At 44.7% G+C, this 16580-nt stretch overlaps 1 protein-coding gene across 7 annotated transcripts in view; it reads right to left on the bottom strand.

Annotated features, from left to right (window-relative positions):
* Positions 1 to 9404: 9404 nt before the first annotated feature.
* Positions 9405 to 16580, bottom strand: part of TLE4 (TLE family member 4, transcriptional corepressor) — a 141601-nt gene continuing 134425 nt past the window's right edge. For all 7 annotated transcript variants that reach the window (XM_049647646.1, XM_049647788.1, XM_049647847.1 and 4 more), the window contains 4 exons: positions 14319 to 14466; positions 13780 to 13930; positions 13364 to 13440; positions 9405 to 11091 (listed from right to left, as the gene is read on the bottom strand). In XM_049647646.1, the coding sequence (XP_049503603.1) occupies positions 10984 to 11091; positions 13364 to 13440; positions 13780 to 13930; positions 14319 to 14466 (484 nt within the window). In that variant the 3' untranslated portion in view covers positions 9405 to 10983. The remainder of the gene's footprint in view (positions 11092 to 13363; positions 13441 to 13779; positions 13931 to 14318; positions 14467 to 16580) is intronic.

Below are 16580 nucleotides of genomic sequence, written 5' to 3'. Positions count from 1 at the left end.
TTGCTTGGACATCAAGGTATGATCCTAGTGGAATAAAACCCAAGGTTTCATTTTTTAAAAATTTGTTAAAAAAAATGTTTGTTTTTTGAGGGAGAGAGAGAGTGTGTGTGCTAGCGGGGAAGGGGCACAGAGAGAGGGAGACAGAGAATCCAAAGCAGGCTCTGTGCCACCAGCACAAAGCCCCAGGTGGGGCTGGAATTGCAAGATCATAACCTGAGCCGAAGTTGGACGCTCAACCGAGCCACCCGGGCGCCCCAACCCAAGTTTTCTTTTAAAAAAACTCTCCTCCATCTGCATTATAAAAAGTTGTACAAATATATTTTTTTCAACACCGTTGCCAAACGGCTTGATTAGTGCCACATTTTGCGTGGTCACTTCTATACGTATAAGTTAATCAAATCATAGCCCTGAGAGCAAACATCCACCGAAAAGGCTGTCTTATCACAGCATGAGGGAAGGTGGGTGATGCAAGGGGAGAGCTAACATTTACTGCCTCCTGCTGTGCCTGTCACTGGCATGGGATGCGATACATCATCTCCAAAGAGAGAAGCGAGCAAGGCATCTGTGTTCAGTTCCGGACGTAGCGATACCTCCCTGGACTGTTGGAGATTTCAGGGAGGATTTTTCAGAGACCACAGATGAACAGGATTATAGTTTTGCCACATCCCTAAAAGACGATCCTGAAAATACTTAAAACACTCATAGCTGCCCCGTTCTCCTCCAGGGAACCAATTATGCCCTTATCCAAACAGCTGTGCGTTTCTGCACTGGCCCTCTGGCAGCTCTTGTTTTTCACCGGAAAGCAATTCGGAGAGTACCTTAACCGGTCCAAGCTCTGTGATGAAATCTTAAAACTCTGCAAAATCATCTCCCCGAATTCCCCAAGAATTCCTTTCTTGGCGGTCGAGAGCATTGACCTTTTTAATACAGGTGTGTGATATCCAGCACTCAAGAGTACATAGTCAAACTGTCCCCAGACTAGAGCAATAGATCAAAATGCCTTTTTGGGTCCAGAATAGCGGCTCCTAGGATTTCAAGCAACGTGTGTCCTTTGCCCCGCAGTTCAAACTGTCCTGTGAGCACGACTCCTGTTATCTCAGTACAATTTTAACATGAACGTAAACAATTCTGCTTTAACTACCATGGTTGGGCCTTTATGAGCCCATGAATCAAAACACACACCGGTAATCAAAGAAAATCTTCCCATGTGGTCCATCTTTCAAACAAGACTATTGTGCATACCACAAAGTGCTTTCCAAAAATAAAAGAGGGGCACCTGGGTGGCTCAGTCGGTCAAGCCTCCGACTTCAGCTTAGGTCATGATGTCACAGTTCGTGAGTTCAAGTCCCATGTCGGGCTCTGTGCTGACAGTTCAGAGCCTGGAATCTGCTTCAGATTCTGTCTCCTTCTCTTTCTACCCCTCCCCTGCTCATTCTCTCTCTCTCTCAAAAATAAACATTTAAAAAAATTTTTAAAAATAAAAAAGGGGCGCCTGGGTGGCTCAGTCGGTTAAGTGTCTGACTTTGGCTCAGGTCATGATCTCACGGTCCGGGACTTTGAGCCCCACACCGGGGCTCCCTCTCTCTCTGCCCCTCCCCTGTTCATGCTCTGTCTCTCTCTGTCTCAAAAATAAACAAACGTTAAAAAAAATTTAAAAAAAAAAATAAAAGAAACAAGGCAAAAAAAAAAAAAAAAAAAAAAGGAAAAACCCACAATATTATATCAAGAGTAATACGTAAGAATAACATCAAAAGTAAAAAAAGAAAAGTTTAACGTTTGGAAGAGAAAAAAACCCAAACATGGTTTAGGACATTTCCAACCAGAAAATTTGAAAGGTGCTTTTGCCATCACATGCTTTTTGCTGATGCTTTTGTTACCATTAAAGTGGACCGCTTTTAACAATGCCTCTTGTCTAAAGATCAGACTTTTAGTCACATAGAAAATAGCATCAAAGCAAGAAGCAAACTTCTCAGAGCTGAGAGCACTAGAGCAAAGCCCAGGCCTCTCTCTACCCTTTTTGTTTTGTTGTGTTTTGTTTTGTTTTGTTTTTAAGAAAAAGTATGGGATTTTTCTTGGGCTTAATGAAAGTAGTTTTCAGTAACTGATCTGAAGAAAGGATGCAGAGAGCATGTAGAAGTAGCCTAACCCAGGGAACATTCTGGGCAACCTTGTTCCGGTCCCTGATGTGCTACCAGTGGGGAGACGTGAAGGACACTGGCTCTGGTGTCATTCAAGCCACTCAACCTCTGTGGATCTGATTTCTCATCTGTGAAATGGGGATAATAGGCCCACAAATCCCTTATTTACAATTCCAAGATGGAACATTCAAAGAATATCAGAATTTTTTTGTGATACATTTGGAACAAAACTGCCATGAACGGAGTTGTGGGTGTTCATAGTCCTCACTAAACTCCGCTTGGTAGGAACATTCACGTTATCCTTAGAACTATGAGCGGGCTTCACTATGGAGCGCTGCTCATATGATGTCCTATATGGTGCATGTAACATCTGACCTTTTCAAAATCCAAAACCAATCTCTATTCTCAAATATATGTGGACCCAAGGATTTCCAGGAAGTTTTGAGAACTCATGCCTTTGCTTCGTGGGGTTGTTCTGCAGATAAACATGGGGTTCTGTGAATAAAGCCGTTAGCTTCGTGGTTGGCCATGTGGTAAGAGATTCACGTCACTTGCTCTAGTTTTCAGTAAAGAAAATAACAAAAGCATAGGTGCTACATAGAGCACAGCAAGGTAAGTCTTCTTTTGACTTTCTGCCACCAGGAAAGTTTCTAGCATCTTTTGGGGCACCTGGGTGGCTCAGTCGGTTAAGTGTCGGACTCTCTCGTGGTTCGTGGGATGGAGCCCCACGTCGGGCTCTCTGCGGACAGCACAAAGCCTGCTTGGGATTCTCTGTGCCCCCCTCTCTTTGCCCCTCCCCGTTTACAACATGTGCACTTTCTCTCTCTCTCTCTCAAAATAAATAAACATTAAAAAAAAGTAAAGTTTATAGCATCTTTTGAAGGCAATTAAAGGCAAAAGAGAGGTTCAATAGTGTTGGACATCTGCCCGTCTAAAAGGTTTTTTCTTTTGAGTTTTGGTTCTTGAGTAAACTTTGAGTTATTTGGAAAATTAAATAGCACGGACTTTTTCATTTTCTAAAATGCCAGGTAAATCACGATGCATTAAATCACTCACAGCCCAAAATGGAGAAATGTTAAAGTTTTTGAAAAGATAAAGCTTGGGAGGGTGATGTCAGCGAGGTGGCCGAATAAGTCCCTGGCTTGTGTCCCACCCTCAACAACAATGGCTAGGCATCTATCCACAGACGGAAGTGCCTTTGTGGGGGCTTTGAGGTCCAGGTAGGAGCCTGGGAAACCCCGGAGCCGCCCAAGATCGAGGAGAGCCGTCTTGAGAAGGCAGGTCGGCACCCAGAGGACTGCCGGGCCCATGGGGAGTCCTGGCAGCAGAATCAGCGGCAGCTACAGCCCCATTTGGCTTTGGTTCTGTCCCAGCGCCACCCAGCGACCCGGGAGGAGTTACGCCCACCTGTGCATCGGGTGATAGGCACGTAGACCTCGGGAAGTGGCCTGCGAACCAGCTCCAGCCGCTTGGCTGGAGCCCAGGAACCCTTGGAGATAAGCCCACCCAACTTAGTAGAATCTGAAAGGGCCCTGTAACTGGGCTGCATGAATAGTCCAGCTGCACCCCTGAAGGGCCTCATACAAAACTACCATAGTATCCAGCAATCCTACTCCTGGGTATATGTCCAAAGGAGATGAGTCACTACATTTTTTTAATGTTTATTTTTGGGAGACAGAGAGACAGAGTATGAGAAGGGGAGGGGCACAGAGAGAGAGAGAGGGAGACACAGAATCCAAAGCACAACTCCAGGCTCTGAGCTGTCAGCACAGAATCTGATGCGGGCCTCAAACTCACGAACCATGAGATCATGACCTGAGCCGAAGTCAGATGCTTAACCGACTGAGCCACCCAGGTGCCCCGAGATGAATCACTGTCTTGAAGAGACATCTGCAACTCCATTTTTATTGCAGCATTATTTATAACACCCAAGAAATAGAAACAACCTAAATGTCTGTCCATCCACACATGAATGGATAAAAGATGTGGTTTATATACACAATGGAGTATTATTTGGCCTTTACCAAGAAGGAAATTCTGCCACTTGCAACAACATGGATGGGCCTCGAGGGCATTATTCTAAGTGAAACCAGTCAGATGGAGAAAGACATATGCTGAACGATCTCACCTATATGCGGAATTTCCAAAAGGCCAAACTCATGGAGAAGAGTATAGAATAATGGTTGCCAGGGGCTGAGGGCAGGGCGTTGGTGGAAATGGGGAGATACTGGTCAAAGGGTACAAACAACTAATTAAAAGGTGAAGAAGGTCTGGGGAACCTACTATTCAGCATGGTGACTCTAGGTGACAACACTGTCACGTACTTGAAAATGTGTCACAAGAGATCTTACGTGTTTTCATCACACACACACACACACACACGCACCCCATTGTAACTCGGTGAGGGTGATGTGTTAACTAACCTTATTGTGGTGGTCACCCCCTAATACATGCATGTATCAACTCATCAAGTTGTAGATCTTCAACGTACACAATGTTATAGGTCAATTATATTGCAACATAAGTCGGGGGGAGGGTAAGATGAACCTATATAAGCTCCAACACCAACCTGCCTTATCTTATTCGACCGCGCAGCTCTGGGGTCAGGTTACAAGCTCCTATGAGTCTTAAAAACCAAACGGCAATCAGTGTGGGAAAGACTCCATAATAACACTGTTCTCTGTTAACTCCCAGGAAAACGAATCTCCGGCGCAAAAAGCACAGATTCAAGCAAACACAAAATGCTGGGGGCTGGAGATGCCGTCTGCCAAAAGTCCGGAGCTCAAGTCCGTTTGTACTCCAGCTCAAAGCTGCCCACACGGGGGGATGTCTGCAGAGCCACATGGGCCCAGACCAAGCACCTCAGCCAAGCCTCTCAAGGGGAAAAGCAAGTCTGCCCCTGAGGGATCATCGCCAAATCCTTCACTTTTAGTCAGCCTGAGTCACCACTAAAGCTCCCATTGGGGGCACTTTCTGCCTTGTTTTTGAAGACCACAGCTCGGGAACGAGTGTCCGTGAACCAGGGCCTTTGTCCTCAGAGCAACCTTCACAGCCGATTTGTGCCCAAGAGGCTGTTCGTGTTCCACTAAAACACTGAGGCCTGCGGATGTCGTGCGCAGTGGCATTGACTGATTCTCAGTGTGGAAACTTGTGACTTTGAATTTCCTGACTCAGCCGTAAAGCCTGAAATCACATTTCGTTAACAGTGACTGTCTACTTGGAGGAAAAACAAAAGGGGCTGTTAATATCTGGAGGAGATTTAAGAACAAAGTTGAACGGATGGTTTCTTCAATTACTCCAGAGACCATCTCGTCTTCGTTCACCTGGCAAAGACCAACTGGCTCCGGGGGAAGGTGCTTCCTTCTCAGCAGCACTAGGCTTTTCTGCATTAGATGCATGATGCTAAACACTTGACTTCATAGACGTTGAAGTGAATAGTATTTGTTTAAGCTAAACTCTTGAGGCCAAGAGGCATCCAACTGAAGTTCTTCCAAAAACAGGAGGTTGTCCTAAGGAAAACTCCTTTGCTGGATGCCTGGCGGTCCAGGGGTCTCGCTCCAATCCCCGATGATGGTTCCTGCCGGTGTCTCTTCCTGTCCCTGTGCTGCTGGCCTTGCGAGGAGGAAGGGCACACGCTCGGCCTGTTTTCTGTGATGGAGCCCTCGAGAGAGGGCCAGCAGCCTTCTCTTTGACTAAGATCCCACCATGACTCATTCTCTTCCTACTTCTCAGCCTCCTGGGAACACAAAATCTCTAGTTCAACTCATGCTTCCAGCCACATGACACAAGGGAGAGCCAGCGTGTTACCTCTGGTAGTTTCTTTTAGAAGCAGCTGTGGAGGTATCTGGTAGGTTGAGAAAAAGCCAGTGAGGTCTACCTAGGTCTGTGGAGAAACGCTGGGCCACTGAAAACCATTTGGGCATTATTTGAACTCCACCTCAATAGAGTCCAAAAATTTACTGCCTAAATTCTCAAAATTCGAATAGAACTCACTCGTACCTTCTGGCATGTGTGTTAGTGTTGCTGGGCTCAAGTCAGTTTACGTCTTCTTCCAAGGTAACATAAAGCTTGTTAGTTATGAATGTTCTCATCAAGCCATGATGTCACCTTAATGGTGACACCCAGGCTCAACAAGGTCATGAGGGTTGCCCTTGGGAAAGTCTACTCAGCCACAAGTGGGTTTTTGTCTTGCATGTACCACTCTCCACAGTAGGCACACACGTCCTAGGGACTCCAAAGATGATTTATGATTAAGGTTTTTTTTAATGTTTATTTATTTTTTGAGAGACAGAGAGGGAGGGAGAGAGACACAGAGCATGAGTGAGGGAGGGGCAGGAAGAGAGAGGGAGACAGAATCTGAAGCAGGCTCCAGGCTCTAGCTGTCAGCACAGAGCCCGACACGGGGCTTGAACTCCCGAACCGTGAGATCATGACCTAAGCCCAAGTCAGATGCTTAACTGCTTAACAGACTGAGCCACCCAGGCACCCCTGTGATGAAGTTTTCAAGAGATTCTGCGATGCCTAAACCCCAAGCCAGCTAGCTTGCGGGAAACTTGAAGGGCAGAGAGCAGCAGGTGGGTGGAAGACTCCAAATCTGCCACGCTGGGCAAATGGCACAGACTTCCAACTCCACATCTGGAGCCTTGGGGGTGGAGATCGGCTAGCCCTCCTTGGGAGACAGGGGATTTGGACAAATTGTCTTCTTCTGCTTCTCTGGGTACTTTTGTGTAAATCCCGTACTCTGGCACCCAGCCTGTCGAGGCTGTTGTGAGATCAGAAGGGACAATTTTTGTGAAAACGCTTGTACTCTTGGTTCTCCTCTGGACTAAAGGCAGCCCTAGGAATTCTCCTTCCCTGCAGGCCAAACACGTAAGACCCAGCAGAGGATCTCCTTCCCGGGGGACCAGAGACATCCCCCTACTAACTCCTATCTGGGACCCAAAAGATTGTCACTTGCTGCCAAAAACCCAAACGAAAAGGAAACTGAAGTTTTTGATAGCAGCTTATAATGAGAGTTGGTTCGCACCATCAGGATAGCACTGTTGTTAAAATGTTGTAACGCGTTAGTGAGAGGTTTTCTGATGTGCTCGGGTTACCAAACCTAAACCATTTCCATGGTCAGTCCTGAATCAAAGCTGGCACCGAAAGGCAAATAAATACAATTAGCTCAGAAGAGGTATGGTTGGGCCCCGCTGCTTCTACTGTCGATGTCCCGGCGAGAAGCGACCCGGAGCTTGTGGGACGCCGCTCCACGGATTGCTCAGGAGCTGGAGGGCTACAGAAATGAGCCTCCAGAAGTATCGAGGCTTTTGTTTTGTTTTGGTACCAACGTGTTTATAACTGTAATTTCTCACTTAATGCTGGGCAAGGAACTCTACACATTTCCTTACAGCTGCCAAAAAGACCCAAAGACAAATACTCTAAGTCGCATCTTTTGTTTCTGGGTTATACAGCCCCAGGGGAAGATCATCCAGATTGAGGATGCATATGGCCCATGATAATGGAGGGGACCACCGATGGTCTAGCTGCTTACGTGGGCACGGCCTCTCTGCCCAGAATGCCACCGTCTGACCGTGGGGCATCAATTTCCCCTGCTCGTGGCTGTGACGTCCCGGGATTTCGTGGCTGCGTGAGACGGTTTAAAGCTGAGTTTCTTGAGATCTCATGGCTTACAGGGCTGCAAGTTAGTGTCGGCACACACCCTCCAGAACAAGGCTGGACCTTTAGCAGCTTGTTGGACACGAAACCGCCTTGCTAAGAAGTGGCCCAAGAGTGAGGTGTTTCTCTGTAAAAACTTGAAAGATCTTGGACTTTGTCACGGCACGCTTTATCTGCCAATCTCGGGACAAAGTCTTGATGGCTTCTTCAGTCTGAGTTTCTATTTCTTGCTATTTCTACGTGAGTCAGTCTTCCGGTCCCACACCACTGTTCTTTGACTGGAACCAAGTTTTCTCTGGTTCCGGGTGTTTCCTATCTCAGTAGTTCTTCAGACTGCCAGACCATACTCGGAGAGAAAACCAACGTAAACCAAGGTATAATTACAACATCAAGATTTTTGTGTAGATCAATCCAGGCCTGAGATTTCTATCGAAGACATAAAAATCTAATCTGATAAAACCTGGGCAAAGAGAGGAAGCTGATGTTCATTAAGTATCAAAGGCTGAGTCTATATGTGTGCATCCACCTCAACTTTTAATCCAGTAGAGAACAAGCCAGTATTTTGGATCTCCCTAAAGAGACAAGTGACGGGCAGCAGAGACTTCACCACCCGACACCAAAGGGGAAATTCTACCTCCTTGAGGCAGTACTTTCTCCTTCTAGAGGCATAAACATGGTATTGTCATAGTCCTTGTACTCGAGGGATTTTTTAAAAACTCCGGATCTCTATACTTTTAAAGAAAGCTTAGTAAGGCTACACAGAAATGGGAGCTAAGAATCCTTTAAAATGTTATCATCTGATGCGGTAGCACTCACAGTACCCACACTCCGAAGCAATGCTTCCAACCGCGTGGGGGAACACTGCTGAAATCTGGCACCTAAAGAGTCTGTCTGGGTCACAGCTGATCACTGAGCCCACTCCAGTCCACGGTGGGGCCTCCAACCCCAGCCTTCTTTCTACCCAGCGGATCCCTAAAATGCCAGGTTTTTGAGCCTCAGGAATTTAGAATTCTCTAAGCCCCTCCTCATGTCCAATGTTCACATGCCCCACTAGAAGCAGCCCGTAGGGCCTCATGCTTTCAACGACTCCCGTGTATTACACCGGAAATGTTTCCCAAACCCAAGTGGCTAGACATGGTATGTGGGGGCTAAATCGAACAGTCCAATATGGTAGCCGTTAGCCACGTGCAGCTACTGGATCCTTCAAATGCAGTTAGTGTGACTAACAAACTTACTACCCCCCCCCCCCAGTTGATTTCAATGGAGTGAAATTTAGCCACAAACGGCTAGTGGAACCATACCGAACAGCGCAGCTCTAAAGCATTCGAGTAACACTGACAACGTTTCGAGAGACCGTATTTGTACAAACCAAGGAGACACTCAATAACTGTTTGGTAGCAACACGTCCTTGATAACGTCCATCTGCTCTCCCCTCCCGTTCTTGTCAAGTGAAAATAAAAACAGAACTAAGACGGCGGTAACAATAAAGCCCACGTGACCCCCGTCTCCCTTGAATAAAACTAGTAATTTTTAGCATATAGGAGTGGCAAAGTCACAGACAAAAAACAAACCAAAGTCAGCAAAACAAAGAATTAGAAATAAGCGTCCTAGAAGTTATTTTATGTTTAATGCTTAAAAGTCTGAATGCACAAACAATCTACCGTTATAGAAGTACTGGTGGTCAATACGATGCATTAGAACTATGTACAATGCACAGTTTAGTATCAAAATCTTTCTACACTGTAGAGTTTTACGAAACTGTTAATGACATCAAACACTAAGCACTTAAGACACCATTTTTTTTTTTCTGCTACCACATTAGGAACGTCAATGGACAGTCCATTTCAACTTGCAGCATCCATCCATTTCTAGTATGAAATTAAGTAATTTTCTACTTGTACAATAAAGTTTATCTACACAGTTCTCTTGATTTTGATCCATAGCAGCAAAGGCACTGTACATCAGCAGATCCACAGACTTAAAAGATTTTTAAAGCATTCAAACAAAAAATAATAATAAAAAAAAAAAAAGGAGTCACATATCATAGTTGAACAGCAACAACAACAACATAAAAGATAACACAATGTTTCTGGCACAATGGCACAGCCCGCGTCCATTTCGGGGACATCCAACTAAGACAGGGAAAGAACCGGAGGTAAAGAAAGCAAGTCCTCCTCCCAGGTGAGAGTCCATTCTTTCTGGTTTTCAGAGGGAGGTCCTTGCAAATCTCCTCTGCTGTCCTCGTTTTGTAAAAGACTTGCCTTGCACAGCAGGAGGAATCCTCCCCTGAGTCTGTGCAGTTCCCGAAGAACATGCCAAAAAATAGCCCATAATTTCTCGTTAATGACAAAATTGCCCAAAGGTATACATCTCCCTTTGCAAAGAAACATGGCAAAAATATCCGGAAGGGATTAAGTTCTCTCTTTAGGCCAGATTTAATTTGTTCATCTGTCTATAATACAATAAAAAAAGGAATTAAAAACTTATTACAAAGACACTTGTCAACGAGTCAAAAAAGAAAAAGGAGAAGTCCAATTACTTTTATCAAATAGAATCTAAAGCTATAGATATATTTGTTAAAGTTGTCCAAATAGACTCAAATGAATACGACGTGGCCTGTCAGGTTCTAATCGTTCAAATTTCCAAACATTTAAAGTAGAAAACAAAAACAAAAACAAAAACCTAACAACACAGCAACATATTGCTTCCATATGTAATTATACATTTCACGTCTCTATACAGTCCTTAGTCTACATTTAGTGACATTTTTAATCAATTATTTTAAACCTTCCTTTCCCCTCCTTTGCCAAAAAAAGGAGGGGAGGGGTATCAAATACAACGCATCTTCATTATCAATGCAGGAGCAGACAGCTTTATTCAGTCAAAGTTAGAAAGCCTTCTTTAAACAAAATAAATATATTACAGATATAATACATAATTCAAGATTCTGTCACGGTTAAGTATGGTTCTTCCATGTTCTTCCGAGTAGAGAGCTGAAGATTTGGTATCACAGGTTCTTAATGGGTATTCACAATTCAACAGCGAGGAGGAAGTGGGGGTAAGAGGCGGGATCAAACCCCACAGCTGTAGCCAGCGTGTGGAATCCTTGGTTTTAGATGCAGGGGAAGAGGAGGACAGAACAAAGTGCTACAGGGAGAAGGGGTCCAGTTCGCATGAAGATTTGTCCTTAATAAATAACTTCATAAACCGTGGCCTTCTTGTCCCCAGAGCCAGTGACAATGTATTTGTCATCCACAGAGATGTCACAGCTAAGCACCGATGAGGATTCTTTGGACTAGGAAGGAAACAGACACAAAGGTTAGGTACTCAAGGACAAACCCACGAGGCAGGACTAGAAAACACACGGGGGAAGAGTGTGACACGTCCCGCTGTCCCGACGGGAGCACCAAGGCAGGAAAGACGGGCCGGGCACCTCCTTAAATGGCGGGGCCAGGGGCACTCCTCTGGACGCCGCCCCGAGCTAGGCTACGGGCTCCTGCACTGGGGCCGTGGGGCAGCAGGCAGGCCGGTTGAACAGGCGGCGGGGTCGAAGAAGCCACGCCCGGTTCCCGATCCTGTGCTCCACACGGTCAAGGGCGGGAAACCCTCAACCTCAGTCAGTCGGCTTGGACTCAGGTCGAGCTGTGGAACACCGGACAAGTCACTCGACCCCTCTGAGCCTCCTTCCCTGACAAGCAGGTAAAGACATCTTGCCTGCCCGCCACCTCAGAGGGTTGCCTCAGAGTTCAAGTGGAAAATGGCATCAAAAACACCACATCTTTTGACATCGGGAATGTAAAAATATTTGTAATAGAAAGTCTCATTTTGTCCTGTGTGAAAAAAGAATGCCAGCTGTACACACTTAAGAGTTCTGGATACCGTCTTCAACTACACTACCTTCAAGGAGTTCAATGTCAACCTTGAACTGAACTGTGCTAAACAAAACCCCACAAGATTTTATTTTATTTTTTAAGTTTATTTGAGAGAGAGAGCGCGAGCGAGCATGTGGGGGAGGTGAGAAGGGGCAGAGAAAGAAGGGATGGAGAGGGAGAATCCCAAGCAGGCTCTGTGCTGTCAGCGTGGAGCCCAACAAGGGGCTCAATCTCACGAACTGTGAGATCATGACCTGAGCTGAAATCAAGAGTCAGATGCCGAACCGACTGAGCCACCCAGGCGCCTCTAAACTTCACAGGATTTTAACCGGAACTCTGAAAACACACACACACACATACACACACACAAAATCTGACATGCAGATGCTAACCCATTATCAGTGTTTCTCAAACTTTTTGGACTATAATCTGTAATAAATCCATTTTACTTCACAACCCATCATACACATAAGATATTCACACACTTGTAAAACATCCAGGCGCCTGGGCGGCTCAGTCGGTTAAGCATCCGACTTCGGCTCAGGTCATGATCTCGTGGTTCGTGAGTTCAAGCCCCGCGTCGGGTCTGTGCTGACAGCTCAGAGCCTGGAGCCTGTTTCAGATTCTGTGTCTCCCTCTCTCTCTCTGACCCTCCCCCGTTCATGCTCTGTCGCTCTCTGTCTCAAAAATAAATAAACGTAAAAAAAAGAAAAAAAAAAAAAGATCCACTCTAAGATTTTATAGATACACACATACATATATACACACACATACATATATACATACATGTACATATATTTAAGTCCTGGTTGGGACCACCAGAAAGGGTTTAACCCATAATACAAAAAAAATATTGTATTAAATTATAAACTTCATGGCAGCAAGAACTAGCTGTTTTTGTCCTGTTGATTATCTTGCACAGTATTTTCACTCAATATATATATTTTTGGATTCAACTGCATTGATCTACTCTATGATGACTTAGTACTACTCATTCGAGAAAACTGCAAATCTGTTTCTATTCCTAAAAAAAAAAAAAAAAAAAAAATTCGAAGTACAGGTTAAAAAAAGGTGGTCTTCTTTAACTTGTCCAGGAGATTCACACGTGACAGCCAGAGAGCAGCGAGACTGTGCGTGAGCACACGGGGTACCATGCCTACCGTTTGGTCCTCCTAGAAATAATTTCACACTCTACACCAAGGACCACTGATTCAGTAAGAATACACACTTATGAAATTAATCAAGATTTACTAAACTTTTCCGGAACACTCTTCTTTGGGGAAAAAAGCCCAAAGAAATAACAATCCTAATACAAGTATTCAAGCAATACGCTCAAACTTTTTAAATGTAAGCATTTTAAAGATGTAACCCCCACACGAAAATCACAGAAGACGTAAAACCTCTACTCTCGTGTATAAACGGGACTGAGGTGTGAAGAGCTAGCGTATCAGGCTCGGTGTCTCGGCTCTGGGCTCACAGAGAACTGGAGACCATCCCCGCCCTCCACGGCTTGTGGCTAGGACACGAGCCTCCCTCACGCAGGGTATTCTGGTCTGTACGACAGGCGAATCACAGCACCTGCCCCTTAGAACACTGGGGGCCTTATTAACCTGACAGAATGCACAGAGCGAGCTTGGGTGAACCACTGCCATGCAGCGAGCACACAGAAGTGGTAGCTAAACAAGTTAATGTTACCTGGAATATACTGGCTCCGTAAGGTGTTCTCCAGGCATTCAGAAGGTTGTCCTTTCCAGTGCTTACAAACCATTTGCCTACAGAAAGAGGGGTTTTGTTCGTGTGACGTCATCAGATACCGGAGATGTGCTTTATATAGAGCACCCAACCATTCACAGAAAACCCATCTCATTTGCAACAAAAGTTTCTCTTCACGGGAAAAATAAAGCTCACTCTCCTAGATTTAGTGAGTTATTTATACTTACAAGAAGGGTAAAGTGGATTAGTACACAGCGTTAGAGACATAGCAAGTATGTGTAAGAAAGTAATGTAATTTTGAAGAGGGACACGGTAATAAACTAAAGGGGTGGAGTAAAACGCATCAGCAGGAGGGCAGAAGGAGGGATTCTGGCGGCGGACGGGAGGGGACTACTCACCACAATGGGCAAACTTGAGCGACAGCACACAGCTCTCATGGAGATGCAGCTGGTATTTGTCTGGCTTGGTGACATGAAGCACTTCCACGTTACTGTTCTCCATCCCCACTGCGAGCCACTCTCCAGTTGGGCAGTAGCCGAGAGAAAAGATCTGGAATTAAAACAGGCGATAGTGACGGTGACGAGGGAAGAGCACCTCCTTTAACCGGGAGGTACTGTTTCTTCTGGGGATAGATACTACTCCAATTATGAAAGACGTCAAGATAATTTGAATTGTATGGGAAGAAATCGCAGCCAAATCCTAAGGTAATGCGATACATCTCCACAACAGAATTTATTAGCCATTTATGTAAAATCCAATATATTAATCCTTTAATAAAATAAACACTATGCTATTTTGACAGAAAACAATGAAATTTTCAGTTATCTAACCTAGAGTCAAAAGTGACTTCATCACCTGGTAAACGACTTAAACCTTAAGCACGTCCTGTATTTCACAAGACCATGGCGTCTAAAAGGTCACGGGCACAAGACCAGACCTGTGAGGTGAAGTCATGCTGCTGTAGCTGCCGCCCTTCGCGCAGGTCCCAGGACCTGACCGTGTTGTCCAGGCCGCCCGTCCAGAGCTTGGTGCCGTCATTAGAAATGTCAATACAGCTGGCCCCATCTGTGTGGCCCTGGAATTGCCTGAAAATGTCAAAATGGAGTGTAAACCCCTGAAAAGTTAGTTTTTAGGTGAACTCAACTCAGAGTTTGAAAAGTTAGTTTTTAGGTGAACTCAACTCAGGAGTTCGTCAGTGCAGCCACCGTGGAAAACAGTACGGAGCTTCCTCAAAAAATTAGAAGTAGAAACAGCATATGATTCAGGACTTCTACTACTACTGGTATTTACCCAAGGAAACACCAATTCAAAAAGATGTATGCACCCCTATGTTGACTGCAGCATTATTTATAATAGCCAAGATACGGAAGCAGCCCAAGTGTCCACTGATAAATGGACACGACGTGGTATAGATACACAGTGGAGTATTACTCAGCCATAAAAAAGTCCTTACCATTTGCCACAGCATGGATAGAGCTAGAGTATAATGCTAAGTGAAATAAGTCAAAGAAAGATAAACACCATATGATTTCACTCATATGTAGAATTTAAGAAACAAATGAATGAACAAAGAAAAAAAAAAGGATGAACAAAAAACCAGACTCCTAGAAAACAAACTGGTGGTTGCCAGAAGGGAGGTGGGAGAGGGGACAGATAAGCAAAGATGATTAAGGGTACACCCACATGATAAGCACTTAGTAATTGGTGAATCATTATTTTGCATATTGAAACTAATATAACACTAAATGTTAATTATACTTCAATAAAAAAATTTAGAATTCCTCAGGGAGCAATATCATTGCCAGTCTTATAGATTTCATTTGGAATTACTGTATTTTCTAATTATTCAAAGTAATAATAAAGCATATACATAGATTGAAGTTTAGTTAAGATGTTGTATTTCCTGCACTTTTTATTTCTGAATACTTAGGAAGTACTCTTCATACCAAAAAACGATTACTATAACCAATGGGAAAAAAAATCTCCAACACAAGTAAACAAAAGAGAACACACAGCTACATGTATATGCACTAACCAAAAATACTTTAAGACCTATTATATCATTGTGATATGAAGGAAAGAATTAAAAAATTTTTTTTTAACATTTATTTATTTTTGAGAGAGAAAGAGAGCATGAGCAGGGGTAGGGGCAGAGAAATAGATAGGGAGACACAGAACCCAAAGCAGGCTCCAGGCTCTGAGCTGTCAGCACGGAGCCCAACGCGGGGGGGCTTGAACTCACAAACCGTGAGATTGTGACCTGAGCTGAAAGCGGACGCTTAACCGACTGAGCCACCCAGGCGCCCCCGAAGGAAAGAATTTAAGAAGTCAGGAACATCTTCCCTTCTACAAAAGCTATGAGGAGGGCAAGGGAGCGGCAAGAGCGAATTTTGCCAGGGCACAACAATGCAACTGTACGAGGCCACGTAAGACAAAACGGCCATGCTCTCAGGTAAGGCACATGGAAAGAAACGCAGTGTGGTTCAGCTGCCCCAGGAGCTGGTGGAATGTACAAAAGACACTGGGGGAAGGAGAGATCAGAAGCAATTTCTTGTAAGAGCCTTACCCAAGATGAAACAAATGACAACTACTTTGTTTTTGGAATCATACTTAGAGCTCAGTCCTGCAAAATATCTGACGGATGGACAGTGGAGGCCTCTTCTCCTGACACACTCCCTCGAACTCACAGCTAGGCTTGATTACAATCCTCTCACACCCTTCGGCGGATCACACCTCTTGCTTCCTGCTCTTGTGGGTGCTGACATCTGGAGACTCATTTCAGGGCTTTACCTATCAACGCCAACCCTATACAATTTCACTTCTTAAAACAGACATCTCAGTGCATCTATCCATCCTCCAACGTGGGACTACAGATAATCTAGACCATTTCAGAGCAAGTAGCACAAAGCCTGGGCCCACGGTAGGTGTTCGATGGTTATCTGCTGAACGAATGAATGTGTGGGCTACACGTGGCACAAAGGACAGTGCCATGCGCTGTGAATCTTCTCAGTGAGTGTCTATCCACAATAATGGCTGGTTAGCAAGCACAGATGGCAAATTACAGATGTCTAACGAGCTCATGAGGTCATGGGAACATTATGTACATTAATTATGTAAAAATGACCTCATTTTTTAAAAACCCAAGTTGGTGATGCTCAGGATAACATCCAAAAAAAGCAAAGAAAGAAAACAAGCCCTC

Source organism: Panthera uncia, chromosome D4, assembly GCF_023721935.1.
Source record: "Panthera uncia isolate 11264 chromosome D4, Puncia_PCG_1.0, whole genome shotgun sequence".
NCBI lineage: Eukaryota > Metazoa > Chordata > Mammalia > Carnivora > Felidae > Panthera > Panthera uncia.
This window is presented reverse-complemented; position numbering and strand designations above follow the sequence as displayed.